The sequence below is a fragment of the Scyliorhinus canicula genome, chromosome 13 (assembly GCF_902713615.1).
Source record: "Scyliorhinus canicula chromosome 13, sScyCan1.1, whole genome shotgun sequence".
NCBI lineage: Eukaryota > Metazoa > Chordata > Chondrichthyes > Carcharhiniformes > Scyliorhinidae > Scyliorhinus > Scyliorhinus canicula.
In genome coordinates, this window is record NC_052158.1 from 136,948,523 (window position 1) to 136,976,081 (window position 27,559).

The window sequence follows — 27,559 nt, forward strand, 5'->3', positions numbered from 1 at the left end:
GACACAATAAAATTGGGTGATTATTTTAATTGATCTCTGTCCCATGATGATTAGAAAAAAAAGCATGATTCAAGACTAAATTATTTCAACTTTTCAGTTTTCTCAAATACTGATCAAATTAGCAATAAAATATTTTACCGTTTCAAATTTTCTGGACGTTTGGGAGAGGCTGGCAATGTCCTCAAGCTCCAAAAATGAAACTATGTACATGAGCAGGCCTTGAGGAATGCGATTGAGATAATCAAACTGATGTTGACATAGGTTGCAAATATACTTGAAGACTTCATTGCCAAAGATCACACCAACATGAACTAAAATTTAAAACAAAAAATATAGGTGTTTAGAAAATCATTGAGACCTTTATTCTTTTAAAAAATGTAATTTTGTTAAAGGTTGCAGTATCAGCAGTGCGCAAGACCCGAGATGCACATTATAAGCTGTGTCTATGGTAATTTGCCTTGGTGCCAATCTGAACATGAAAGTTCGAAAGAGCACCTTTGAATTTAGATGCACTATTTTTGGGAAACTTTCAAACCCAAATTTCAGTCAATCTACAGGAACTTAAAACATATAGAATTCTGTGTCTGCCGATTTTCATTTAACCTGCAGTTATCCTATGTTACTGCAACCTCCTCGGTAAACATTGTGCAAATTTGGATCAGTTTTGGATGTCTGATTCCATGGTATTAGGGGATTGAAAAGATTAATTATGGTTAATGTTTAACTGCAACCTGTTCAAAGTTTGTAACATTGTTTGCTTTTTCTCTGACGATTGTTTGCTAAATCTAAACTCTATTGAGTGCAAGGTATGTATGTATGTGCTTCATAGCTGAGTGAAACCACATTACTTTAAATTTTTTAAATAAAAACTCATAAGCAACCTCCTTCCCTTTCACAATCTCAGCTAATGTCTAATTTTAGTCGATAAAAAACTTTTGGAAAAAAATTCAATTTGATCCATTAACAGGTGCAGGAATTGCAATGTGCAATTACACTATGTTCTGTCGAGTTGAGGCAAGCAGTGTACCAAATTCATGTTGCCGGTTCATTTCAATGACTATAGCAGTGCAAAACATGCTGCTGACTGGCTGCATGCTCAACACAAGCCAAAGACAAGTGGTGTGATTCCCCGTTTCTGAGACCAAGAGTTGACGCCAATGCAGAATTCGTGGACTTTCACGATAGCAAAACTGGCACCGCACCTGGACCGATTCTGCTACTGTTTTTTTTAAAATTTAGAGTACCCAATTAATTTTTTTTTTCTAATTAAGGGGCAATTTAGCGTGTTCAATCCACCTAGCCTGCACATCTTTGGGTTGTGGGGGCGAAACCCACGCAAACACGGGGTGAATGTGCAAACTCCACACAGACAGTGACCCAGAGCCGGGATTCGAACCTGGGACCTCAGCGCCGTGAGACTGCAGTGCTAACCTACTGAGCCACCGTGCTGCCCCGATTCTGCTACTGTTGAGGGGCTAGCACCAGTGCCAGGTGAAACACAATTGATTCTAATGAGAAACGGTGCTGGATTCGTTGGTTCCCCGATTGACACTCGGGAGGCTGACCGCATATACACATTTTACTCCCCACATACAACATCCCAGCCAACAAGATAACAGCAAGGAGAATAACAGCAGCCTGTTTCATCGACGCATCGACGTCGAGCTTCTGGGACAGACAGCCCCGTCTATAGTGGATATGCAGTCGCAGAGCCAGGGACCCCATGAGGGGTTGTCAGCGAGCATGCAGCACCTGCAGGTGCAGCTGGAGGACTCCAAACATGTGTAGGAGCAGGAGGTTGTGCCAACAATGCGTGCCACCCAGGCCAACACCGCATGGATGGCGTCTGCGGTGAAGGGATTGGAGGTGAAGGTTTTGGCTATGGATCAGAATGTCCAAGGCCTGGGGAATTCTGTGCAGGCACTGGCAGAGCCCCAAGACAGGGTTGCCGCCTCACAGGCGATCATTTTCCACAGCCACCTGGAAATCACAGTGTGGCTCAGTCACAGCAGGCCATGGCAGGGAACGTTGATGGCATTGCCCAGGGGTTGGCCGATGGGGCGCTGTCACAGAGGGAGGTGGCCAAGTCCCAGAGGGAGAAGAAACAGTCAATGGGTGATGTGGCACAGCCCCAGCCGCAGATGGTCGACTCCCTGTGCTCCATGGCTGTGAGCATGCAGACCGGCAGACCCTGGTCGAGACCAGAGCAGACCTCCAGGACTGTTAGCTCTCCTCCCCTGCACCCCCCTCCCCTGTTCGGCATTACAAGCCAGCTACTTAACCCACTGTGCTAAACCAGCCCCTTGAATACATTGAAGTGGACATATTGAGCCGCCAGGGATACAGGGCCTCCGTGACGGCACGGATGCACCTGTGCATGGAGGTCTGTGAGATCCCTGACAGGTCCCCATTCGCCACCTGGAAGGAACCAGGGCGACTGTCATCTTGATGGCCACCGGGAGCGGGTGTCCTCCCCCATACCCCGCAATGTCAGGTGTGCAACCATCTGGCAGGTGTGTCGCACTGTCTTCCTGCTCAGCCGGAATCTTCAACAGCATGCCCGGTTTGGCAGGTCCTTGAATGCAGTGGTGCCAGTACACACGAGGCCTCATGCAGCTCCTCCTTGGCACCTCTTCCTCCTCGGCTTGTTGGGCAGCCGCCTCTCCAACCAGGGTGGCTGTCACCTGCCCCTCTGCGGCACGCACCGCTGCTGCAGCTTCCTCCTCCTCGAGCAGTGCCCACTCTTACAGCCTGCGATTTGGAGGAAGGCCACCATTGCTGGTTGAAGGGAGCAGACTAAAAATGGAGAACAATCTAGAGAGAAGGTTGTCAGATTCTCAATGCTTACAAAGGCAGCCATGGAAATGAATCCACATAGCTTTCTGTTGCCTCGCCTTGTATTTATTGGGCATCCCTTTGTTGTTAACCCATCCAGCCCAAATCCTCTCCAAAAACCGGACGAGGAGGGCTTGAATAAAAGCTCTCTGGTGGGAGCCACCACATGTGTGACTACTCTTCTTCCATTGCACTTGAATACCCAAATATCTAAACCTGCTTTTGGCGAGCATGAATGAAAGGACACTCAAATTTGCCCCCCCCCCCCAGGCGTGCGACGTACTCCTCGATGACGCTGTTTTGGAGGGGGTGCAGCATCTGAAAACAGACACTGTCCCCGATTCGGTCGAAAAAAGGGATTCTCCGCCCGATCGCCGATTACAAATATCGGGAACGAAGAATCCAGCCCTTAAGTCTCAAATGGAGAATCCAACCCATAGTGTGCAGATTAGATCAGTTAAGAGCAGCTCTGTATTTTGTGAACACGTTTGGATAGCTTAAGATACTCCTCTTTGGTCCTGGAGCACATTTGGAGGAGGTCACATGCCTTTGGGGTAGATCACATGGCCTTTGGAATTATTAAAAATAAGCATAATGGTGCATAAAAAGCCCATAAAATCATTGTCAAACTCATCAGAACTGTCAGCAAACCGGTCAAAATTGGTGGCCATGAGCTGATCGGTGACACACAAGGTGGCACCTGCTTGGAGGCGTTGGTTTTCGCCCTTTCTGCCCCGTGAATGGGCGCTTTTGTTGGAGATTGTGCAAAATACCTGGTGGGAGTTGAATTCTCCCCCAAAGTAGAATGTCGGCGGGATACCCGGCAGAAATAGAATAAGGTGGCGGATCCAGAGGTGAAGGATCTGCGTGGCACAGTAACAGAAAGCATGGCGGAGTTGGGAACGTCGTCGGCATCATGATGTTGATCAAAAGAGAGCTCCAACAGCATCGGCTAGCGATGCAAGGGGGACTAGTCCAAGGCGATTGAGGGAGAGGTAGCGCCTCTTCGCAAGACTTGGAGTGGGTGGAGAAGCACCTTGAATTGCAAGGTGCGACGATCCGTGAGGTGCAAAGGGAGGTAACAGATCACAGTGATCGGACTGTGGAGTTGAAGGCATAAGTGGCGATGTTGGGAGCTGCCTGTAAGGAGTTGAAGGTGAAGGTGGTCGATCAGGAGAAATCGGTCCAGGTGGCTGAATTTAAGAATCGTATGTCTGCTGGAGGGGGCAGAGGGAACGAGTGCCACGGACTACGTGTCGAAGATGTTTGTGAACCTGGTTGAGGAGGGGGCCTTCGAGAGGGACCTTGAAGTGGAGAGGCACACTGATCGCTGAGACAGAAGTCGAGAGCTGGGGAGATGTCGCGGGTGGTGAATACATAAATCCCAGGAGAAGAAACCCCCGGTGAGGATAGTGGCTTGGAATCTGAGGGGGTTGAATGGTCTGTGAAGCAATTGCAGGTATTCACGCATTCAAACGTTTAAAAAGGTGGGTGTAGTTTTTCTGCAGGAGATGCACCTGCGGCTGAAGGATTAGACAGGTTTCATTAAATTAAATTAGGGTTAGGGCGGCAGGGTAGCACAGTGGATAGCATTGTGGCTTCACAGCACCAGGGTCCCAGGTTCAATTCCCTGTTGGGTCACTGTCTGTGTGGAGTCTGCACGTTCTCCCAGTGTCTGCGTGGGTTTCCTCCGGGTACTCCAGTTTCCTCCCACAGTCCAAAGATGTGCAGGTTAGGTGGATTAGCCATGCTAACTTGCCCTTGGTATCCAAAACGTTTAGAAGGGATAGGATGGAAGTGAGGGTTTAAGTGGGTCGGTGCAGACTCAATGGGCCGAATGGCCTCCTTCTGCACTGTATGTTCTATGTATGTAATTGAAAAAGATAGGTAGCTATGATTTTTCTTTAAGACATCTTTGTCTACAGGAATAGTGCCAGAAGACTGGAGTATAGCAAACGTTGTCCCCTTGTTCAAGAAGGGGAGTAGAGATAACCCCGGTAACTATAGACCAGTGAGCCTTACTTCTGTTGTGGGAAAAGTCTTGGAAAGGTTTATAAGAGATAGGATGTATAATCATTTGGAAAGGAATAATTTGGTTCGAGATAGTCAACATGGTTTTGTGAAGGGTAGATCATGCCTCACAAACCTCATTGAGTTCTTCGGGAAGGTGACCAAACAGGTGGATGAGGGTAAAGCAGTTGATGTGGTGTATATGGATTTCAGTAAAGCGTTTGATAAAGTTCCCCACGGTAGACTATTGCAGAAAATACAGAGACATGGGATTCAGGGTGATTTAGCAGTTTGGATCAGAAATTGGCTAGCTGTTAGAAGACAAAGGGTGGTGGTTGATGGGAAATGTTCTGACTGGTGTCCAGTTACTAGTGGTGTACCACAAGGATCTGTCTTGGGGCTGCTGCTGTTTGTCATTTTTATAAATGACCTTGAGGAGGGCGCAGAAGGATGGGTGGGTAAATTTGCAGATGACACTTAAGTCGGTGGAGTTGTGGACAGTGCAGAAGGATGTTACAAATTACAGAGGGACATATATAAGCGGCAGAGCTGGACTGACAGGTGGCAAATGGAGTTTAATGCAGAAAAGTGTGAGGTGATTCATTTTGGAAGGAATAACAGGAAGACAGAGTACTGGGCTAATGGTAAGATTCTTGGTAGTGTGGACGAGCAGAGAGATCTCGGTGTCCATGTCCATAGATCCCTGAAAGTTGCCACCCAGGTTGAGAGGGTTGTTAAGAAGGCGTACGGTGTGTTAGCTTTTATTGGTAGAGGAATTGAGTTTCGGAGCCAGGAGGTCATGTTGCAGTTGTACAAAACTCTGGTGCGGCCGCACTTGGAGTATTCAGTCTGGTCGCCACATTATAGGAAGGATGTGGAAGCATTGGAAAGGGTACAGAGGAGATTTACAAGGATGTTGCTTGGTATGGAGGGAAGATCATATGAGGAAAGGCTGAAGGACTTGAGGCTGTTTTCGTTAGAGAGAAGGTTAAGAGGTGACTTAATTGAGGCATACAAGATAATCAGAGGATTAGATAGGGTGGACATTGAAAGCCTTTTTCCTCGGATGGTGATGTCCAGCATGAGGGGACATAGCTTTAAATTGAGGGGAGATAGATATAGGACGGATGTCAGAAGTAGGTTCTTTACTCAAGAGAGTAGTAAGGGCGTGGAATGCCCTGCCTGCAACAGTAGTGGACTCGACAACACTAAACACATTCAAATGTTCATTGGATAAGCATATGGACGATAAGGGAATAGTGTAGAGGGACTTTAGAGGGGTTTCACAGGACGTCGCAACATCGAGGGCCAAAGGGCCTGTACTGCACTGTAATGTTCTATGTTCTAAAAGGTGGCAGATGTCTAGCTTTATTAGGATCAAAGGAGGTAAAAAGTGAAGTGTTTCTGTTAATGCCCAGGGGAGGAGTGCAAATTTGAATGTCCTATCATTCATGCTGGCCAAAAGCAGGTTTAGATTTTTGGGTAGTCAAGTGGCCCACGATTGGGCTACGATGCAGGTGGAATTTTGCCAGTTTGGTGGATGGGGTAAAATGTGATTTGAAGAGGTGGCATGCCTGCCTGCTCACAGGCGGGGAGGGTACAAATAGTCAAGATGAACGTCCTCCCGAGGTTTCTGTTCATTTTTCAGTCCCTCCCAAATTCCTGCCGAAGGTGTTCTTCCGGAAAGTGGAAAAATAAAGTTCGACATTAGTATGGGCAGGCAAGGTGCTGTGAATTCTGAGGTTTTTTTTTGAAGAGAATGACGGATGGCAGAGCTGACACTGCCAAATCTGCTACGCTATTACTGGGCGGCAAATGTGGAGGAGGTGCGGCAATGGTGGGGATGTGGGGGGAGGGGGGGGGGGGGGGGCGGAATGCGTGCAGGTGGGGAAGGCTTCGTGTTGGGGGGGGGTGCTGCCTAAGGCACTGGCTAATGCCCCCCCCCCCCCCCCCCCCTCCAGTTCTCACTGATTAAGTTCATTGTGAGCCCGGTGGTTGAATTGCATCTAAACGTACTGAACCAGTCGAGGCGGCACTTTGGCATAGGGGCGATGTGTGATTCACGGATTTGCTCCGGCGGAGATAGACGCAACGTACAGATGTTGACAGAGAAAAGGGGTGGAGCGGGTTAGGGATCTGTTCGTGGAAGGCAAGTTCACAAAGTTGGTAGAGTTGCAGGAGAGATACCAGTTGCTGAGGGGGTGAGTTCAGATATATGCAGGACTACCATCTTTCCCTCAACTGCTGGAGTGTACCTTGCTGGACAGGTTGTTAACACAGGTCAAGCTGGGGGATGGGAAGATTGCAGACATGGGTTGTTTGTGGATTTGGAGAAACAAAGCAGAAGTGGGAGGAACAGCTGGGAGTGGAAATGGGATGATGGGGCCTGGAATGAAATTATGCACTGGGTGAATGTGATATCATTCTGTGTTTGGGTTAGCCTGGCACAGTTTAAAGTGGTGCAAAGGGCTCATATGATGTGGGCTTGTATGAGCGGGTTCTTCCCAGAGGTAGAGGATAAATGCGAGCATTGTGGAAGGGGACCGACAAATCATATCCAAATGTTTTGGTCATGTCCGAGATTACTACGTTTTTGGACCTCGATTTTTGAGGTACTCCCGGAGATTGTTAGGGTATGGAAGTCACCATGCTACCTGGTGGCGATCTTCAGTGTGTCAAAGCTGCCGGAGCTACTCGAGGGGAGCGGGGAGTGATATTGTGCCTTCGCCACTCTGATTGCCCGGCTGCGAATTCTACTGGAGTAGAGGTCGGTGGTGCCACCAAAGGTGGTGGTTGGAGGATGTGACGGAGTTTCTTAAGTTGGAAAAAAATTATGTTCACTCTCAGAGGGTCAGAGGAGGGGTTCTTCATAAGATGGAAGAGATTCTTGTCCCTAATCAAGGAGTTGTTTGTTGGCAGCGGGTAGGGGGAGAAGGAAAGGGGAAAAAAAATAGAAAAATGGCAAACTGTTTGGATTGTGTTATGTTTTTGAAAGAATAGGCGATTTGTATACTTTGGTTTGGAATAAATTTTTTTTAAAAAAAGCAAACCTGCAATCAGCACCTGTCATTTAATTTTCATGCCCGTTAAATTTTAGCAAAAATATCCAGAGGGTTTTTTTTAAAAATTGCATGCTATTTCACACTGTCTATTGACATAAGTGGATCCATTAGTGGATTTGCACTGCATGACTTATTTGACAATCGCCCATTATCAGAGTCAGGCATCTCCCATTTCACAGTTTGATTGACAGCTACAAGTGGTTATAGGCTCTTTGAAGTGGGACCAATGCTTAAATAAAATGAAAATGCTCCAGATGCTGAAATGGTTGTTGTAATAAAGTTTTATTTAGCTGAATAGTTGTAAATGTAATAAATGGGGCTTTATGAATGAGTGTTAATGAAGTCTACAACTGACACTTATTTGTGTTATTTTACAGAAATTTATTTTATCAGTATCAGGTTTGTTACAATTGCACATAAATATTCATAACATACAGGTGTCATGAACATGTTCCTTTTCTCAACATGTCTTTGCTTGAATTATAAGACTGTACTTAAACAAGAAGTAGCATATGTGACCATGAGGTGGAACCATTAACACATAATAATAATTGTAATAATCTTTATTAGTGCCACAAGTAGGCTTACATTAACACTGCAATGAAGTTATTACTGTAAAAAGCAGTGGGTGCAAATTTTCTTTAATTTTAACAGGTCTCTTGGCGTCCATTGGAAAAGCCACTAAAATGTGGGCAAGTTGACTGTTCCCAGTGCATTCACACTGGCAGCTCACCAATCAAATGTAAATCAGACTTGGGGGTTAAAATATAACCAAATCTTCAAATGAATGACTTCAGGCCAGTTTGTTGCTTAGCCCATCACTCCAGTTCACTCAAAATGCATCCAGAGTTAAAGTTTGCACCCCCCTGACCCCTCCCTAGTTCATATCCAGATGTTTATTTTGCAAATGAGTAATGTAAGATAACATTTCATTTAACTCTATCCACTTCAAAAGTTTCATAAAACAAGAAATCCAATTTTTCAGCTAAATTAGACTGCTTATGAATTGTCTATCAAATATTATTGACTAATCAAGTAAACGGCACACTAAAGGACGCAAACCTGCCACAGTAACAGGATGAGGGCAATGACAGTAGTAAAAGTGAATGGAGAAATGTTATATGATGCGTGTGTGTGCGCACACTGTAATTTTAATTATATTCTTCCCCCCACCCCGCCCACCAAAAAATATCCAATAAATGTAGCTTATCTGGCACCACAAACCATTATACCCTTACCTTGCATGGTATAATCATCCAAGAAATCCTGATAAGAATTCTTTTGTTCTCCAGGATACACATTTCGAAATTCACTACGAAGAGAAATTTTCCACCATCTCCAGATTACCTGTGGTTGGATGGAATTACAGTCACAATGTAATCTGCATACAAAAAGTGCACTTGTACTGTATACCTGAATCTCACCATAAGTAAAAAGCTTTTGTTTTCTGCCCGCATACAAATTTGTCCAAGAAAGGATTGTGAAGAAAGGATACTTCGCTCCAGGAGTGATTCATGCACAAAGAGATGTGGTAAATGAAAACAATTTTTTTTTTTTTTTAATACTAGTACAGGATTACCAACTTGAACATCATAAAAACAAATAGCATTCATTACCAGTTAAACAATGCTTACCAATTAAACAATCCTAACTTCATCCCCACTCAAAAAAACCCATCTCAGGTCACATTGCTCTTTTAAATAGTTAGAAAACTCAGAAATACTTGCTGCAAAGAGATGTCTTGGATAAACCACTTGGAAAGTGATATCCTTCAGGGCCCAGCCTGCATATCCTTGCCAGTCTCAACTTACTGTTTAAACGTCCAGCCTTTGAAATTGCTCCTATCCTGTTGAGAGGCAAATCTCTAACTCTGTCTTGAGATCAGCTGCTGGTCTGTTCACAGTCAAATCCTTAACTGACTGTTTCTCCAGAAACTGCTTGTCTGTCCACAGACTGATCTAACCTCACTGTTTTGAGAGCACAGCTTCTAGTCTGTTCACATCCCAATCTCAAACTAAACCCAAACTCCAGAAACTGCTTCAGCCCCTGGCTCCTCCCATTAACTACATCACCTTACTAAGCTGAACAGAATGTGTCTAATCATCTACTCCCCAGGGAACCCTCTCAATATAAACAAAAGTCCGTTGCTCCAAACTTTTATGATGCTTTAATTACACCCGCCTTTAAAGCGTTTGCTGCCTTTCAAACCAGGAATTTTAAAAACATGACTGCAACAGTCACATACTAACCCAAGATTTTAACACTCACTGCACCAAATCCATATAATACAATGGGTGGGATTCTCTGTCCTGCCGCACCCCCGGGATTCTCCATATCGCCAGCCAGCCAATGGGGTTTACCACAGCCTCACGCCGTCGGGAAATCCTCGGGCTGCCGGCGCAACGGAGAACCCCGACAGCGGAGAATCCAGCCCAATATATCTGAAATTTTTCACAAGGTGCTATATAAAGACCTGCCAGTAGGGTGTGCTGGGGGCGGAGTCCGGGATGTATTTCTCCTTGATGTAGAAAAGAATAAAAGGGGCCTTTATGTTTTGGCAGACAGTTCAGAAGCAGATATGTGTGTGTGTTTGTACTTGTATCCTTAAAACTGTTTAGAAGTAATAAGGCACTTCAGCCAGCCAGTTAGCTCAAGGGAAATGAGAGATTGGCAACAGATGATGGCCCAGCCAGCGAGACCCACGCCCATGGACAAATAAAACAAAAAAAGCTGGAAAGATTCAGCATGTCGACTGGAATCTGTGGAGAAAGAAACAGAGTTAACATTTCAAGTCCCTATGACTCTTCTTCAAGCTGAAGAGGACCAGAAATTGATGTATTATATAGGACAGGGGTGTGTAGAATGTGGATCAGAATAAAAGGTGGGAGCTCTGCAGAGATTGACACGATCTCATGGGTACAAAACAAAGGAAGTGTTAATGGTAATTATAAAGAATGTGCTGATAGTAGAACAAGGGTCAGCACTCTAAAAGTAAAACAAGTTTCTGATGGCACTGTGGGGGAAGGGTTTGGGTAAATTTTAAGAATTGAAATGGAGGAGAGACTTCATGGTCTGAAGTTGTTCAACTTGATGTTAAGTCCAAAAGGCTGAAGGGCACGATCTACTGGCCACACTGGACCCGAAAAGCAGTGCGCCGTGGCGCTCCGTGGCCGGTAATTACCGGGAAACCCCACTCTCAGAATCTAACTGGCCTGTCACGCCCCACAAGCTCTAACTGCCAAGCTGCCCAGGTGGCAATGTCAGCTGGCAGAAGTAGTGCCAGGGCACCAGACTGGCTCAACCAGGGTGTCAAGCTGGTATTTTCTTCATGGTAGTGATCGGGTTGGGCATGCTCTGCATGCGTGGGTGGGTGCGCGGGGACCCCCTTATAGAGAGTTGGGGCGGGGGGGGGGGGGGGGGGGGGGGGGCTTTGGCAGTCGAGTCGGGGGCTCGAGAGATCGGAACACCATTTAAAAATAGCATACTTATCTCTCCCTGCACGGAGGAGTTTCGGCAAGCTGAGCTCTTCAGTGCAGGAAATGGGACTAAGCGCATCCTCGGCACGCGTAAATCACTGAGGCCCTGTATCTAACCGGAGCCACGTTCAATAGCGCTTTGATTCTCGGCGCTGAGAGCACCGGGTAACACGCAGCTAAACACGGTCGCTATGGGACATAGTTCCCAATTGGTTCGATCGCACCCATAAAGTGTCTAATCAGAAGATAACATGTTATTCCTCCTGTTTGTTTGGGCTTCGCTGGAAAATTGCAGCAGGCCATGGATGGAAACATGGGAATGGGAGCAAGATGATGGGTTTAAATGGCAAGCAATGAGAAGGTCAGGGGCATGCTTGCAGACTGAGCGAAGGTAAAAAGATCAAGAGTAAATAAGAGGCAAGAGGGAAGGGTCCAGGTAAAGGGAGATCGCTAGAGGTGGGTGAGGGAAGGACTCCTGCCCAAAGAAATGAGCACAGTGATGGAGGTGATGAAAAGAGGAATTCAGCGTCATGCAAAGCCCAAAATTCATTGAGGTGAAGGTGTAAGGGGATAACAGAGTCCTTTGCCGAGCAGAATAATAATAATCTTTATTAGTGTCACAAGTAGGCTTACATTAACACTGCAACAAAGTTACTGTGAAAAGCCCCTAGTCGCCACATTCCTGTTCGGGTACACCGAGGGAGAATTCAGAATTTCCAATTCACCTAACAGCACGTCTTTTGGGGGATTCAGAGATGGGAAGGACAGAGGGCATAGTGAACACAAGGCAAGAGCTGTAATTAAAAGATGGGGGAGGTCAAGTGACTTGAAGGGGTGGAGGGTCCCAAATCGGCATTGATATCAATAAGTTGGAGCTTGTGTTCCTTAATACTTGAAAGGAAGAAGTAAAGTTTCTTATTAACAAAGAATAAAATGGAACTAGGGAGAAGGCCAGCTTTGAGATAGGGTGAACTGATGCAGAAGGTAGAGTGTGTACATACTGCTAGCATGGCACTGAGTGTAGATCTCAGGATGTGGCAAAAACAGCAGTCTAAGATGCGCTGCATGTTCTGGAGATACCTGAAACATGAAGGATGGAACTTCAGTTAGAATCCATGTGGGTAAGTCGGAGATGGAGACAGTCACTGGGGAAGGATATGTGACTGTGGAAGCAAGTTTTGGTCAACACTTGGTATGAAACACCAGGAGGGAAATGGAAAGCAACAAAGATGAACGTGGCAAAAGAGACAGACAGAAATCCTTTTGGAGAGAAGAGCAGAACTTCTTCAAGTTAGACATCCCTGGAAGAGAAGTGGCAGTGAATTAAACAGTAAAATAAGTCAAATACTGCAGATGCTGGAAATCTGAAGTAAAGCACAAAATGCTGGAAAGTCTCAGCATCTCTGGCACACTCTTGTGGAGAGAGAACCAGAATTGGCAGAATCTCTGGAATGAGCTGATATGGATAAATGCCCAATGAATTATAAATAGACAGTGCAGGGATGAAATTTCAACTTGGTGGGGTGCAAAATGAATTATCGTGAATCAGTTGCTCATTGCACACCCCGTCTGATTATCTTGATCGTTGAAGAAATAAGGGGAAATTTCTGATGAGATCCTGGAGTGATCAATTTTCCATATCATGGAACCACTGAAGCCCAACACACCAAAGTGAAGCCATTTGACACAGTGGGTGAATATAAGGTAAAGGTAAAGTCGTCATAGTCTCAGCTGACCATAGGCTGCTTTCCCCTTTGACGGGGAGAGCTGATGTGATGATTTAACCTGAGGATCACCACACTCAGGCGAAAGGAAAGGTTGAGAAGGTGGAGACTTCATGAATAACCTCAGCCGGTACTGGAATTGAACATGTGCTGTTGGCCTCATTCTGCATGAGCCAGCTGTCTATCGAACTGGCTATTAAACCCCTCCCAACAGGCAGGAGGATGGAGGTTAAAATTTGGAAAACCTGGCATGTACATTCTTATAGCAGCAATTTGCATGGTTTGTCGGTGTACCACCATTGAGATGCAGGACACTTCATTATAATACTTAAATCAGGTTCGCGCAGCACAGTTTGGCAGCCTGGTTTACATTTAATGCTGCTCAGCTGGGCTTCCCTGGGAATGAGGAAACTGGCAGTAAAATGGGGATGGGAGCTGCCAGATCAAGCAGGTAAATGCTCTTTCTAGCATTGCTATGTGTCAGGAGCGGCAGTAATGTTCCCCTGATGCTTCAAGCAACCCACCTGCCAATCTTGGCCATACCTTGCCATTGTGAGCAGCTGTGACCCAAGCTCACCAAACCCAACCTCTGCCTCTAACTGTCCTGAATGTCAGAGTCCGATTCATTTCTCCCCCTCATCAGGGATTGCCCCAATGGTCTCCAGTTTCGGCCTTCTACCACTGGTTTTTCTGCCCAGTGGCCAACTAGCCTGTCAAATTGGTCGGCTCTTGGGCAGATCATTAAATCTGCAGGATTCTTAAGCTCCTGTGATTTCCAGGTTTTATCTCAACAACTGCAACCCTTCCCTTCCTCCCCATGAATATAGGTTATTACCAGCATATAGGTTATTCCTTCGAATTCCATTACTCTGCTTTATTCATATAGTTCAGTATCATCTTCAGTCTTTTTGTATACCCAAAGACCTTATTAACAGTGAACTGGTCATGGGTTACAACCACCTGGGAATCCTCCGCTACAAGGACAACTGTAAGCGGTATATGAAGATGGTAGACGTTGACAACTGGAAGACAGTTGCTGACAGTCATGACTTCTGGAGGCAAACTGTTTGGAAGTGGATTAGAAGAGGCGAACAGAAACAAATCACTCAGCAGAGGGCCCAGAGAAAACAGAGGCCAGCTAATCGTGCACCTTCTCAGCCCACTGTCTTCCTCTGCAATAAATGTGACAGACTGAAATACCAGAGTGGGGCTCCTGAGCCAAACCAGGCAATGCTTAACAGAGTTGACTACCAAAGCACAAACCATCAGCTTCAATGTCTCAACACCACTTTGATTTGCATTGAAGTAGACTTCCAATGGTATCATTAAAAGAATGCCAAGATTGGGTTTATTTACATTGCAGGACACATTAAAAAAAACGGAGGATGAAATAGTTCCATTGACATTTAAGCCGCCACCCACTTCCAAACTACAGTATCAGCAGATACCTATTAAAACACTTCAAAGTAAGGCTGTGTTCACTTATGCAAAGTTTTTATTCAGACTGTTGGAACACAAAATTATATCAACACGAGTCCTAGCCAAGCTGCCTATCCAAAGGTCTTACTGGAAGAGTAAGGAGGGAAGTTTCCTTTCCAATCAGTAGGGAATGATTCCTAAAGACCAAGAAGTCTACCAGACATGGAGATGTTACCAAGATTAACTGTTTCAACAGCATTACACTCAGGACCTGGATTCAGTGCAGGATTCGGCATACAAGCAGAAACTCAAGCGGGAGAATCCAGCTAAGAAGGTTGTGCAGTGCTGGTCTGAGGAAACCGAAGAGCTCTTATGACTGCTTAGAGACAGTGGACAGGCCCATATTTAAGAACTCAGTGACCAACTTAAATGAGTATGCCACCACCGTCACAGACTTCATCAGTAAATGTGTGGACGACTGCGTGCCAAAGAAAGCAGTACGTACGTTCCCCAACTGGAAACCATGGCTCAATCACAAGATCACTGAAGGACAGATCTGAGGCGTTCAAGTCAGACGACCTTGACCTATACAAGAAATCCAGGTACAACCTCTGCAAAGCCATCGGAGATGCCAAGAGAGAATATCAGACCAAGCTAGAGTCACAGCGTTACAGACTCTCGGAGGTTTTGGCAAGGCCTAAACAACACAACGGGCTACAAAGCGAAGCCGAGCAGTATCTCCAGCAGCAGTGCACTCCACCCCGATAAACTCAATGCATTCTATGCTCGGTTCGAGCAGGAAACCAACGATCCGCTGTTGAGTGCCCCAGCAGCCCATAACATACCCATTCCCACCATCACAGCTTCCAAAGTCAGATCGGCTTTCCTGAATGTGAATCCTTGGAAGGCGACGGGTCTGGACGGGATCCCTGGTCATGCACTAAGAGCATGCACGGACCAGCTGGCAGGTGTGTTCGCGGACATCTTTAACCTGTCCCTACTCCGCTCCAAGGTTTCCGTCTGCTTCAAGACGACTACCATCATACCGGTGCCAAAAAAAAAACCAGGCAACGTGCCTCAATGTCTACCGTCCGGTGACCCTGACTTCAGTCGTAATGAAGTGCTTCGAGAGGTTGGTCATGAAGCACATCACCTTCATACTCCCAGAACATCTTGATCCACTGCAATTCGCATACTATCGCAATTGGTCCACAGCAGACACCATCTCCTTGGCCCTACACTCATCCCTAGAGCATCTCGACAAAAAGGACTCCTGCATCAGACTCCTATTTATTGACTACAGCTGCAACTTCAACACCAAATCCCAGCCAAGCTCATATCAAAGCTCCAAAACCTAGGAATTGGCTCCTCACTCTGCAACTGGATCCTCGACTTTCTAACCCACAGACCACAATTAGTAAGAATAAACAACAACGCCTCTTCCACAATAGTATTCAATACCGGGGCTCCCCTGCTATACTCAATGTACACACACAACTGTGTGGCAAATTTGGTTCCAACTCCATCTACAAATTTGCTGACGATATGACCATAGTGGGCCGGATCTCGAATAACGACAAGTCAGAATACAGGAGGGAGAATGAGAACCTAGTGGAATGGTGCAGCGACAACAATCTATCCCTCAATGCCGGCAAATCTAAAGAGCTGGTCATTGACTTCAGAAAGCAAAGTACTGTACACACCCTTGTCATCATCAATGGGGCCGAGGTGGAGATGGTTAGCAGTTTCAAATTCCTAGGGGTACACATCTCCAGAAATCTGTCCCGGTCCACCCACGTTGACGCTACCACCAAGAAAGCACAACAGCGCCTATACTTCCTCAAGAAACGTAAGCAAATTCATTCAGCATGTCCACATTAACTCTTACCAACTTCTACAGATGCACCATCGAAAGCATCCTATCTGGCTGCCTCACAGCCTGGTATGGCAACTGCTCGGCCAAGACCACAAGACACTTTAGAAAGTTGTGAACACAGCCCAGTCCATCACACAAATCTGCCTCCCATCCATTGACTCCATCTACACCTCCCACTGCCTGGGAATCATAGAATTTACAGTGTAGGAGGCCATTCGGCCCATCGAGTCTAGCACCGGCCCTTACAAAGAGCACCCTACTGAAGCCCACGTATCCATCTTATCCCCGTAACCCAGTGTTGCTAATTGTGCTTTACTTAATTGCTCTGTTTTATAACCTTTGCTCTAGAGTCGCCAGGTATCTTTATGATACCACCACGAGGTTCAAAGCCAAATACTGATCAATAACTTAATACACCAGTTAGTAAGTTCCAAATCAAAACACATTTATTATACACACCGTCAATCACTACTCACGCATAGAACTCTACTTACTAGACTATCTCTAATACTAAAAGGCCTATACTTAGCTTTGGCAATGGCCCACCAGGTCAGGGGAACAATGGCCTTTCGTTCGATTCGGAGGCTGCATTTTAAAGCTGGTATGGACTAGTAGCTAGGAGCGCCCATCTCGTAGCGTGCGTTGACTGGAGACTTACTTGGTTGGTGCAGCTGCTAGGCAGGTCACGGTCAAGGGTTGTTTTGAGCTGCTGAGAGACCCTGCCAAGAAGATCGAACTGAACTTGGGGACTCTATTGGGCGGACCCCGGAGATGGTCCCAATCAATTGGACCAAGTCTCAATCGCTTGAATCGATTTCTCCAATACTGGAGCTGTTCCCTGATCGCTGGGCGGTTCCTATGTGTCCGTTGACCTTCGTTTGTCCTGGCTCCCGCTGGCGACGGGGAGTCTGGTTTGGTCTCGATTACTTTAATGTATCCAATTGTTCCTGGGGATCGCTCATTAATATGCAGATGGTTGCTGGTTTCAGTTCTGTCTGGGTTTCTGCAAGTCTTAATACACAGAAAACCTTGCACCTGCTTGTTTCCCTGTGCCTGGCTGAATTTCCCTGCATTCTTTGCGGGCATCCATTTTGGAATCGGGAAGTGACCAACCCAGGTGGCTACACCAGTAACCCCCACTTAACGTTTTTTGGACACGAAGGGCAATTTAGCATGGCTAATCCACCTAACCTGCTCATCTTTGGACTGCGGGGGGAAACTGGAGCACCCAGAAGAAACCCACGTAGACACGGGGAGAACGTGTAGACTCCGCACAGACAGTGACCCAAGCCGGGAATCGAACCTGGAGCTGTAAAGCAACTGTGCTAACCATTGCTGCACCATGCAGCTACCGTGCTGCACCAAAAGCGGGAAGCATAATCAAAGACCCTTCCCACCTGGCTTACTCACTCTTCCAACTTCTTCCATTGGGCAGGAGATACAAAAGTCTGAAAACATGCACAAACATACTCAAAAACAGCTTCTTCCCCGCTGTTACCAGACTCCTAAACGACCCTCTTATGGACTGACCTCATTAACACTACACCCTTGTCTGCTTCACCCGATACCGGTGTTATGTAGTTACATTGTGTACCTTGTGTTGCCCTATGTGTTTTCTTTTATTTCCTTTTCTTTTCATGTACTTAATGATCTGTTGAGCTGCTCGCAGGAAAATATTTTTCACTGTACCTTGGTACACGTGAAAATAAACAAAATCCAATTTAATCCAGGAAGCAATGGCTTCTATACAACGGTAAGGATGCATACAGCTCTTAATTTTTCATGTAGTATGACAACAGTTCTTTCCCCCACCAACAATTGCCTTTTCTCAAAAGCCACACTATCATTCCCAGTTTAAACACACATTCCACCTTTACAGCAGCCAACACCATTTTTTGTTCACTTATTAAAAGTTGCAAAATCAGCAAACCCTTTCCATGACTCTTTCCTCACTTCACATTCTGGCTTCCTATTCAACAACTCTCCATATTGATCAGCGTTTGCTTCTTCTGCCGCTCAGCTCCCCCGTAAGCAGCCCCCCATCCTTGCCCTCTGCTTTGTTGGAGACTCTCAGCCACCTCTCAGTCTTTTCTTGTAAGATACAACAGCACACAACATGAGTAAAAGGAGGGAGTTGATCAACACGAGGAAAAGGAGAGAGATGATCCAGGAAGGGCCATACATTATAACAAACATCCCAAGGTTAGAACAGCAAGTGCTAGAAATTATTGTCCCTCCAGATATGCTAGGAGAGGATATTTTGATGGGTGGAACTTATATAATTAGAGTCCCTGACTATTCATGGACCACTTCAGGCAACTCTGGAAAATGCCTTTTCAGGAAGCGAGTTCCAAAGTCTCAAAATCCTCTGAGACAATGCATTTCTCCTCATCTCCGTCTTACAAGACGACCACTTTTTAAAAGTAGTAATCCCTAGTTCTAGCTTCTCCCACCCTGTCTAGACTCCTCAGGATCTTTTATGTTTCAATCAAACTGCCTCTTGCATGTGAAGAAACATCAAGAACTAGTGGAAGGTCTGCCATGCAGTTTCACTATAATAATAATCTTTATTGACACAAGTAGGCTTACATTAACACTGCAATGAAGTTACTGTGAAAAGCCCCTAGTCACCACACTCAGACGCCTGTTCGGGTACACAGAGTTCAGAATGTCCAAATTACCTAACAACACATCTTTCAGGAGTTGTGGGAGGAAACCGGAGCACCCGGAGGAAACCCACGCAGACACGGGGAGAACGTGCAGAATCCATAATGCCTGAAAGGATGAGTCCGCTTCAAGCACGTGAGCTTTCTCTCAGTATCCTTCTGTGGCTTACCTTGGAAAATGTGGCCAGTGCACGGGGAGAAGATCAAAGGTTGAGCATGCTCTGGGCTCAAACTAATTTTCTGCCTTGGAGAAGCAGATTGAAAGCTGATTAGTGCACTAGAATCTTTGTTTTGAAATGGTAATGGTGTACTCCATGCTATTCCTGATGGTGTCTTTAGTAGTCATAGAGTAGTCCAGAAAGGAGAGTCAAGATATGGTTTATTTCCAAAATTAGCATTTGCGAGCAATAGTCTCAAATCGGGATTACTCTGCAGCTCGGCTCCTACCTAGGCCGGCTTTTATGGTACTACTGAATTGACTAGCCTCCGCCCCTCAGCAGGGGAGCCTGTACTCCACAAGGCTCACGGGGAGATTAATTGGGTCATCCCATGGGGGTTAAAAGACCCCCCCCCCGGCTTGGCTGCACTTCCAGTGGCCGTGGAACTGGGTTGTGTTGGGGGGGGGGGGTGGTTTAATCGCGTGTCGGGAAATTTCATTTCCGCAATAATTTTCTGGGGCGCGCTGCTGGCGACTGATCTCTGGCAAGGTTGCCGTTGGATGCCTCAGATGTCAGGGTCTCCACCTCAAGAGTCGGAGTCCACCACCTATTGCCCCAGGCCCCCATATGCTGGGGCGATGTGACTGGAAGGCGGTTCCTCTGGTGGGCATAGTTTACCTCTGGCCCCCTACTCCTGAGGTGGTCAAGGTGCTTCTGCATCGTCCATTCGTGCATCTTCACCTGGTGAAAAAACAGTCCGGTCTGTTGTACCAATGTCCCTAGAATCCAACGGGCACTGTCCCTGAACTTTTAAACGTACACCGCGTCCCCTCGTTTGAAACTCCTGTTCTGCATCCACCTGCCCTGGCTTTGTTTCTGCAGGCCCTGACCACGTCATACTCTCCCACCAATATTGGGGAACATAAGGCTGACGTGGGTCCTGAGCATCCGACCCAACAGTTCTGCTGGTGCTATGCCGGTTGCAGCATGTGGTGTGGTCCGGTAGCTAAATCAAAACCGTGCCAATTGCGTCTCCACAGACACCGTGGTCTGTTTCTTCATCCCTCTCTTGAGGCAAACTGGGTGCGGCACATCCACAAGGCCCTGTACCACCCTTCCTCGAATAGGCTGGCCGAATGACCAAAAGCAACGTGGCCGACTCTTAAATGCCCTCTGAAATGCCCTAGCAAGCCACTAACTTGTATTCAACCGCTACAAAAACACAAAAAAGGAATGGAATCGGACGGACCACCCAGCATTGAATCGGGCACCGGAAACGACAATGGCAAACCCAGCCCTGCCAACCCTCCAAAGTCCTCCTTACTAACATCTGGGAGCCTGTGCCAAAGTTGGGAGAGCTGTCTCAGAGTCTCGTTAAGCAACAGCCTGATATAGTCATACTCAGATAATCAAACCTTACAGACAATGTCCCAGACACCATTATCACCATTCCTGGGTATGTCCCATCTCACTGGCAAGACAGTGCCATGACAGAGGTGGTGGCACAGTGGTATACAGTCAGGAGGGAGTTGTTCTGAGAGTCCTGAACATCAACTTTGGATCACATGAAGTCTCATGGTGTCAGGTTAAATATGGGCAAAGAAACCTCCTGCTGATTACCACGTACCGGCCATCATCAGCTGATGAATCAGTACTCCTCCATGTTGAACACCATTTGGAGGAAGCACTGAGGGTGGTATGGGTGCAGAATATGCTCTGGGTGGGAGACTTCAATATCCATCACGAAGAGTGGCTCAGTAGTACCACCACAAACAGAGCTGGCTGGGTCCTAAAGGACATAGCTGCTAGCCTGGGACTGCAGCCGGTGGTGCGGGAGCCAACAAGAGGGAAAAACAGACTTGAGCTCACCCTCACCAATCTGCCTGCTGCAGATGCATCTGTCCATGACAGTTTTGGTAGTCCTTGTGGAGACAAAGTCCCGTCTTCACATTGAGGATACCCTCCACCATGTTGTGTGGCACTACCATGGTGTAAACGTGATAGACCTCAAACGTATCTAGCAACTCAAGGCTGGACATCTATGAGGTGCTGTGGGCCATCAGCAGCAGTAGAATTGTATTCAACCACAATCTGCAGCCTCATGGCCTGGCATATCCCCCACCCTACCATTACCAGCAATCCAGGGGATCAACTCTGGTTCAATGAAGAGTGCAGGAGAGCATGGCAGGAGCAACATCAGGCATACCGAAAAATGAGGTGTTGACCTGGTGAAGCTACAACACAGGACTGTGCGTGTGCCAAACAGCACAACCAGTAGTGATTCCACAACAAACTTATCAGGTCTAAGCTCTGCAGTCATGCCACATCCAGTTGTGAATGGTGGTGGACAACTAAACAAGTCACTGGAGGAGGAGGCTCCATAATATCCCCATCCTCAAATGATGGAGGAGCCCAGCACAAACGTGCAAAAGGCAAGGCTGAGGCATTCACAACGATGATCCATCTCGGTCTCCTCCAGAGGTCCCCAGCATCACAGATGTCAGTCTTCAGCCAATACAATTCAATCCACGTGATATCAAGAAATGGCTGAAGGCGCTGAATACTGCAAAGGCTATGGGCCCTGACAATATCCCCACAATAGTACTGAAGCCTCGTGTTCCAGAACTTGCTGTAACCCTACCAAGCTGTTCCAGTACAGCTATAGCACTGGCATCTACCCAGCAATGTGAAAAATTGCCCAGGTGTGTCCTGCACATTAGAAACAGGACAAATCCAACCCAGCCAATTATCGCCCTGTCAGTCTACTGTCCATCAGCAAAGTGATGGAAGAAGTCATCAACAGTGCTGTCAAGCAACACTTACTCAGCAATAAAAGTGCTCACGGACGATCGGTTTGGGTTCCGCCAGGTTCACTCAGCTCTTGACCTCATTACAGCCTTGGTTAAAACATGGAAAAAGAGCCGAAGGCCAGAGGTGAGGTGAGAGTGATTGTCCTTGACATCAAGGCAGCATTTGACCAATTATGGCATCAAACTGGCTAAACTGGAATCAATGGGAATCAGGGGGAAAACTACCAACTGGTTGGCATAAAGGAAGATGGTTGTGGCGGTTGGAGGTCAATCATCTCAGTTCCAGGACATCACTGCAGGATGTCCTCAGGGTAGTGTCCTAGGCCCAACCATCTTAAGCTGCTTCATCAATGACCTCCCTTCTATCATAAGGTCAGAAGGGGGGGGGGATGTTTGCAGATGACTGCACAATGTTCAGCACCCTTTGCGACTCCTCAGATAATGAAGCAGTCCATGTCCAAATGCAGCAAGGCCTGGTCAATATCCAGGCTTGGGCTGACAAGTGGCAAGTTACATTCGTGCCACACATGTACCACATCCTACAAGAGAGGATCTAACCACAGCCCCATGACATTCAATGGCATTGCCGTCGCTGAATCCCCCACAAATCAACATCCTGGGGGTTACCATTGATCAGAAACTGAACTGGACTAGCCATTTAAATACTGTGGCCACCAGGGCAGGTCAAAGGCTCGGAATCCTACTCAAGTAACTCACCTCCTGACCCCGCAAAGCCTGTCCACTATCTACATGGCACAAGTCAGGAGTGCAATGAAATACTCTCCACTTGGCTTGATGAGTGCAGCTCCAACAACACAAGTCAACACCATCCAGGACAAAGCAATCCGCTTGATTTCCCCCCCATTCTACACATTCACACTCTCCACCACCGACAAACCAGTGGCAGCCGTGTGCACCATCTATAAGATGCACTGCAGTAACTCACCAAGTTTCTTTCAACAGCAGCTTCCAAACCCACAACCACTACCATCTAGGACAAGAGCAGCAGATACCTGGGAACCCCACCACCTGGAGGTTCCCCTCCAAGTCACTCACCACCCTAACTTGGAAATATATCGCCGTTCCTTTACTGTCGCTGGGGCAACATCCTGGACCTCCCCTCCCCCTAACAGCACAGTGGATGTACCTAAAACACAAGGACTGCAGCACTTCAAGAAGGAAACTCACCACCACCTTCTGCAGGGTAACTAGGGATGGGCAATAAATGCTAACCAGCAACGCCCATATCCCGTAAATGAATTTTTAAAAGTCCGACAAAATCAGCATGCAGGCACACCCAAGGCCGGCCTGGCCATTCCCATGCCGTCCTTAGTACATGTTGCATTGTTGGACCAGTCACGGTCGTGCGATCCAGGCCTGACCACCACACATAGCTTCTGGCCAGTATCTTCATTATTGACACCCCTGGTTGCCCAGTATCTTCATTATTGACACCCCTGGTTGCCCATTGTGCAGATCCTGGGACATCGTCTGTCTGCCTGGCTTAGGACCACAACCTCTTTAAAAAGCCCTAGCAATGGCTTATAGCCCGTCACAATGGCAAATCAATGCCCATATGTGGATTGATGACATTTCTTCACTGCAAATATGATGGTCAAACCTTCTTTTTCAATGTGGGCGTAATTGCCCTCTGCAGTGCCCAAGGCTCTTGACACGCATGCTATTGGCCTTTCAAAAGAAAATTACAGCACAGGAACAGGCCCTTCGGCCCTCCCAGCCTGCGCCGATCCAGACCCTTTACCTAAACCTGTTGCCTATTTTCCAAGGATCTACTTCCCTCTGTTCCCCGCCCGTTCATATATCTGTCCAGATGCATCTTAAATGATGCTATCGTACCCGCCTCTACCACCTCCGCTGGCAAATCGTTCCAGGCACCCACCACCCTCTACATAAAAAACTTTCCACTCTCATCTCCCTTAAACTTTCCCCCTCTCACCTTGAAATCGAATTGACACCCCCACTCTTGGAAAAAGCTTGTTGCTATCCACCCTGTCCATACCTCTAAATTTTGTAGACCTCAATCAGGTCCCCCCTCATCCTCCGTCTTTCCAATGAAAACAATCCTAATCTACTCAATCTTTCTTCATAGCTAGCACCCTCCATACCAGGCAACATCCTGGTGAACCTCCTCTGCACCCTCTCTAAAGCACCACATCCTTCTGGTAAAGTGGCGACCAGAACTGCACGCAGTATTCCAAATGTGGCCTAACCAAATTTCTATACAACTGTAACATGACCTGCCGACTCTTGTACTCAATACCCGGTCCGATGAAGGCAAGCATGCCATGCAGTAGGACGATGTTACTCAATTCCATAAGGCAAGGCGTCGCATGTCACCAAGAAGGTCTTGGAGGGGTCGCAATGTGTCAATAATCCCAATGACGCCAGCTGCTGCTTCACCCTGGCAAAGGCTTGCTGCTGAGCTGCTCTCCACGCCTATTCTTGGTGCTTCTTCAGCAATGCGTGTAGTGGGGCGAGGATGATCGCTGGGCCAGAAATAAATTTCCCGTACGAGTTTAAGAGACCCAAGAACAACCGTAACTCTGTTACGTTTTCCGAAGTGGGGGCTTGCTTTATTACTCGCACCTTCTTCTCAACTAGGTGTAGTCCGTCCTTCAACGCGATACCCCAAGTATGTAACTTCCTTGCCGTAGAAAATACACGTTTCCCTGTTGAGGCCCGTCCAGGTATACTGCCACACATGCTAACCGCCTCAGGATGTTCTCCATAACACGCTGAAAAATTGTGCAAGCCGGCGATACTCCAAACGGCAACCCCATGTACTCAGGGAACTAATCATAGAATCTACAGTGCAGAAGGAGGCCATTCGGCCAACCAAGTCTGCACCGGCTGTTGGAAAGAGTACCCTACCCAAGCCCACACCTCCACCCTATCCCCATAACCCAGTTACCCCACCCAACACTAAGGGCAATTTTGAACACCAAGGACAATTTAGCATGGCCAATCCACCTAACCTGCACATCTTTGAACTGTGGGAGGAAACCGGAGCACCCGGAGGAAACCCACGCACACACGGGGAGAACGTGCAGGTTAGTGACCCAAGCCGGGAATCAAACCTGGGACCCTGGAGCTGTGAAGCAATTGTGCTAACCACTATGCTACCGTAAGGTGACGTAATGCCTATAATCAGCATCCAGCTACAGCTAGGCATGACTCATTCCAGGCTTGGAAAATGAATGTCCCCCAGCTAACTTCGAATTTGGGTTATCTATCTACAGCATTGGGTACCTGTCTAGATGGGAGGCCTTGTTTATGGTCAATTTATAATCCCCGTATAGGTATACAGTTTTAACAGGTTTTAGTACTGGAACTACCGGTGCTGCCCAATCAGCAAACCACACCAGCTAGATGATACTGAGGCCTCCAAGTGGTTAAGTTCATCCTTGACTTTTGCCAGCAGTACTTCGGCGACCAGGCGGGCACAGAGGTACTATGACTGGGTCTGATGGTCCACGTATATCTTGGCCATGGCCCCTTAAATTTGCCCAGGCCCTCCGGAAAAACTTCTGGCTACATCCCCAAGACTTCGTAAAGTCCTCCGGTGCCCATTCGGAAGATCTGTTCCCAGTCCAGCTAGAGGTGTTGCAGCCAGTCACAGTCTAGCCGATATTATTTTTAAAAAATATATTTAGGGTACCAAATTCATTTTTTTCCAATTGATGGGCAATTTAGCGTGGTCAATCTACCTACACTGCACATCTTTTGGGTGGTGGGGGCGAAACTCACACAAACGCGGGGAGAATGTGCAAACTTCACACGGACAGTGACCCAGAGCCGGGATCGAACCTGGGAGCTCGGAGCCGTGAGGCAGCAGTGCTGACCACTGTGCCGCCCTCCCCATACTATCATTAATGGCAGTCTAACAGACTGCCGTCCATTAGTAATCAGGGTCATCGTTATGCCCGCTATGGCTAGGGGTTCCCCTGTATAGGTCGCTAGCCTTGCCTCAGTGTCCTGCAAAAATTTGTTGAACTCCAGTCCTGATTCTATTGAATGTCAGCCTCCCTATTCCTGAAACTGCGGCCCCCGTGTCCAATTCCACCCCTAATGGGTGGCCGCTCACCTGGACAATAACCTTGATGGGGGCTACTCGTGGCGCAGCAATGCAATCGTCACCAGGTAGATCCAAGTGACGGGCCTAGCGTCTGGCTCGGGTGGGTCGCCGGGTTTGCTGGCTGACCTGCGGTTTCCTATTCCTGTGGTTTCGCCAGCTGCAAATGACGCACCACCTTGGATCCTCCTGCATCGATTCTGGGGAGGTGTCCCGCCTGGCTGCGGCAGCCCTTAGCCAATGGGCTTTGTCCCGAAGGCATTCGGGCCAGGGTGGTTTTCTCGGGATCTTAGACCTGGGTGGTGCTGTTTGCCAGAATGGGGCATTTCCTATGCCATTTCTCTCCATCCCCGCCATTCCCTGGAGTTCTTGAACTCCCTTCTCTGTGCTCTCCCATGAGAGGGTGATCTCCACAACCGTTTATATGTTCAGCAATGGCTCGCCCAGCAATTTCCGCTGGGTCACCATATTATTTACTCCACATACATGGCGGTCCCATAGCATCTGGGGTTGGGGTGGCCCCAATCGCAAAACTCTGCCAGTTTGTGCAATCGCACCCAAAACTAGGTAACAGATTCCCATGGGGTCCTCTCGGCTGTATAAATTTGGTACCTCTGTACGATAACCAACGTCTTGGGGTCTTAATGGCTTGCCATAAGCGCCACTAACTTTTCGACAACTTGAAGTTAAGGGCCTCAGGGCATGTTACGCTTTTTATGACCCCACAGGCGGTCAGAAGCATCACCATCTGGCAACCACCCCAACAATAGCGTTTGCCATTAAAAAAAGGGTATGCGCTCCGTGCACTGACGTATTTACAAGTAACCAGTCAGGACTATACTCCAGCCCTGCTCCTATCTGGACTGGCTTTTACATTACTGAATTAACTAGCTTGCAGAAGGGCCTCTGCCACTCAGCAGGGGAGCTCATACTCCATGAGGTTCACGTGGAGATTAATCAGGTTGTTACTATGGGGGGTTACAACAGTGCCATGGTTCTCACTGTAGCTGTGTTGCAGAGGTTTGGTTGATCAGAGAAGGGTATCATCAACTTGATGTGAGGATTATTTCTTGTTCCCTTTGGGGTTCCCAGATGAGTGAAAAAGTCAGGAGATGGGCGAGTGTTGCAGAATGAAATGATTATGGCAGCTGTCATGAAACTGATGCTGATTTGCATTATCCTTCATCTATGTTCACACACTAACACACAAGCTTCTGCAGGAGTGTAATCCATTAAGCCCTGGAAATGAGGGAAAGCAGCCAATGTTACAAATCCTAGAACTCTCTCATTCTGGTTGTTGGCATCCACTACAAAGGTACAGGTTAGGGAAGGAGTGAACTGGTGACCCTGTTATATGCACTGCAGAATTGGGAACATATCCCCATGCAACAGCCTGTGGGGAAAAAAGTTAAAGATGGTGGTGATTTTGG

General features: G+C 47.2%; 1 protein-coding gene across 4 annotated transcripts in view; it reads right to left on the reverse strand.

Annotated features, from left to right (window-relative positions):
- The window catches only part of LOC119976779 (F-box only protein 36-like), a 90,503-nt gene that overhangs the window by 14,405 nt on the left and 48,539 nt on the right, over nucleotides 1-27,559 (reverse strand). For all 4 annotated transcript variants that reach the window (XM_038817550.1, XM_038817552.1, XM_038817551.1 and 1 more), the window contains exons 2-3: nucleotides 9,146-9,254; nucleotides 139-311 (exon numbers count right to left, since the gene is read on the reverse strand). In XM_038817550.1, the coding sequence (XP_038673478.1) occupies nucleotides 139-311; nucleotides 9,146-9,254 (282 nt within the window). The remainder of the gene's footprint in view (nucleotides 1-138; nucleotides 312-9,145; nucleotides 9,255-27,559) is intronic.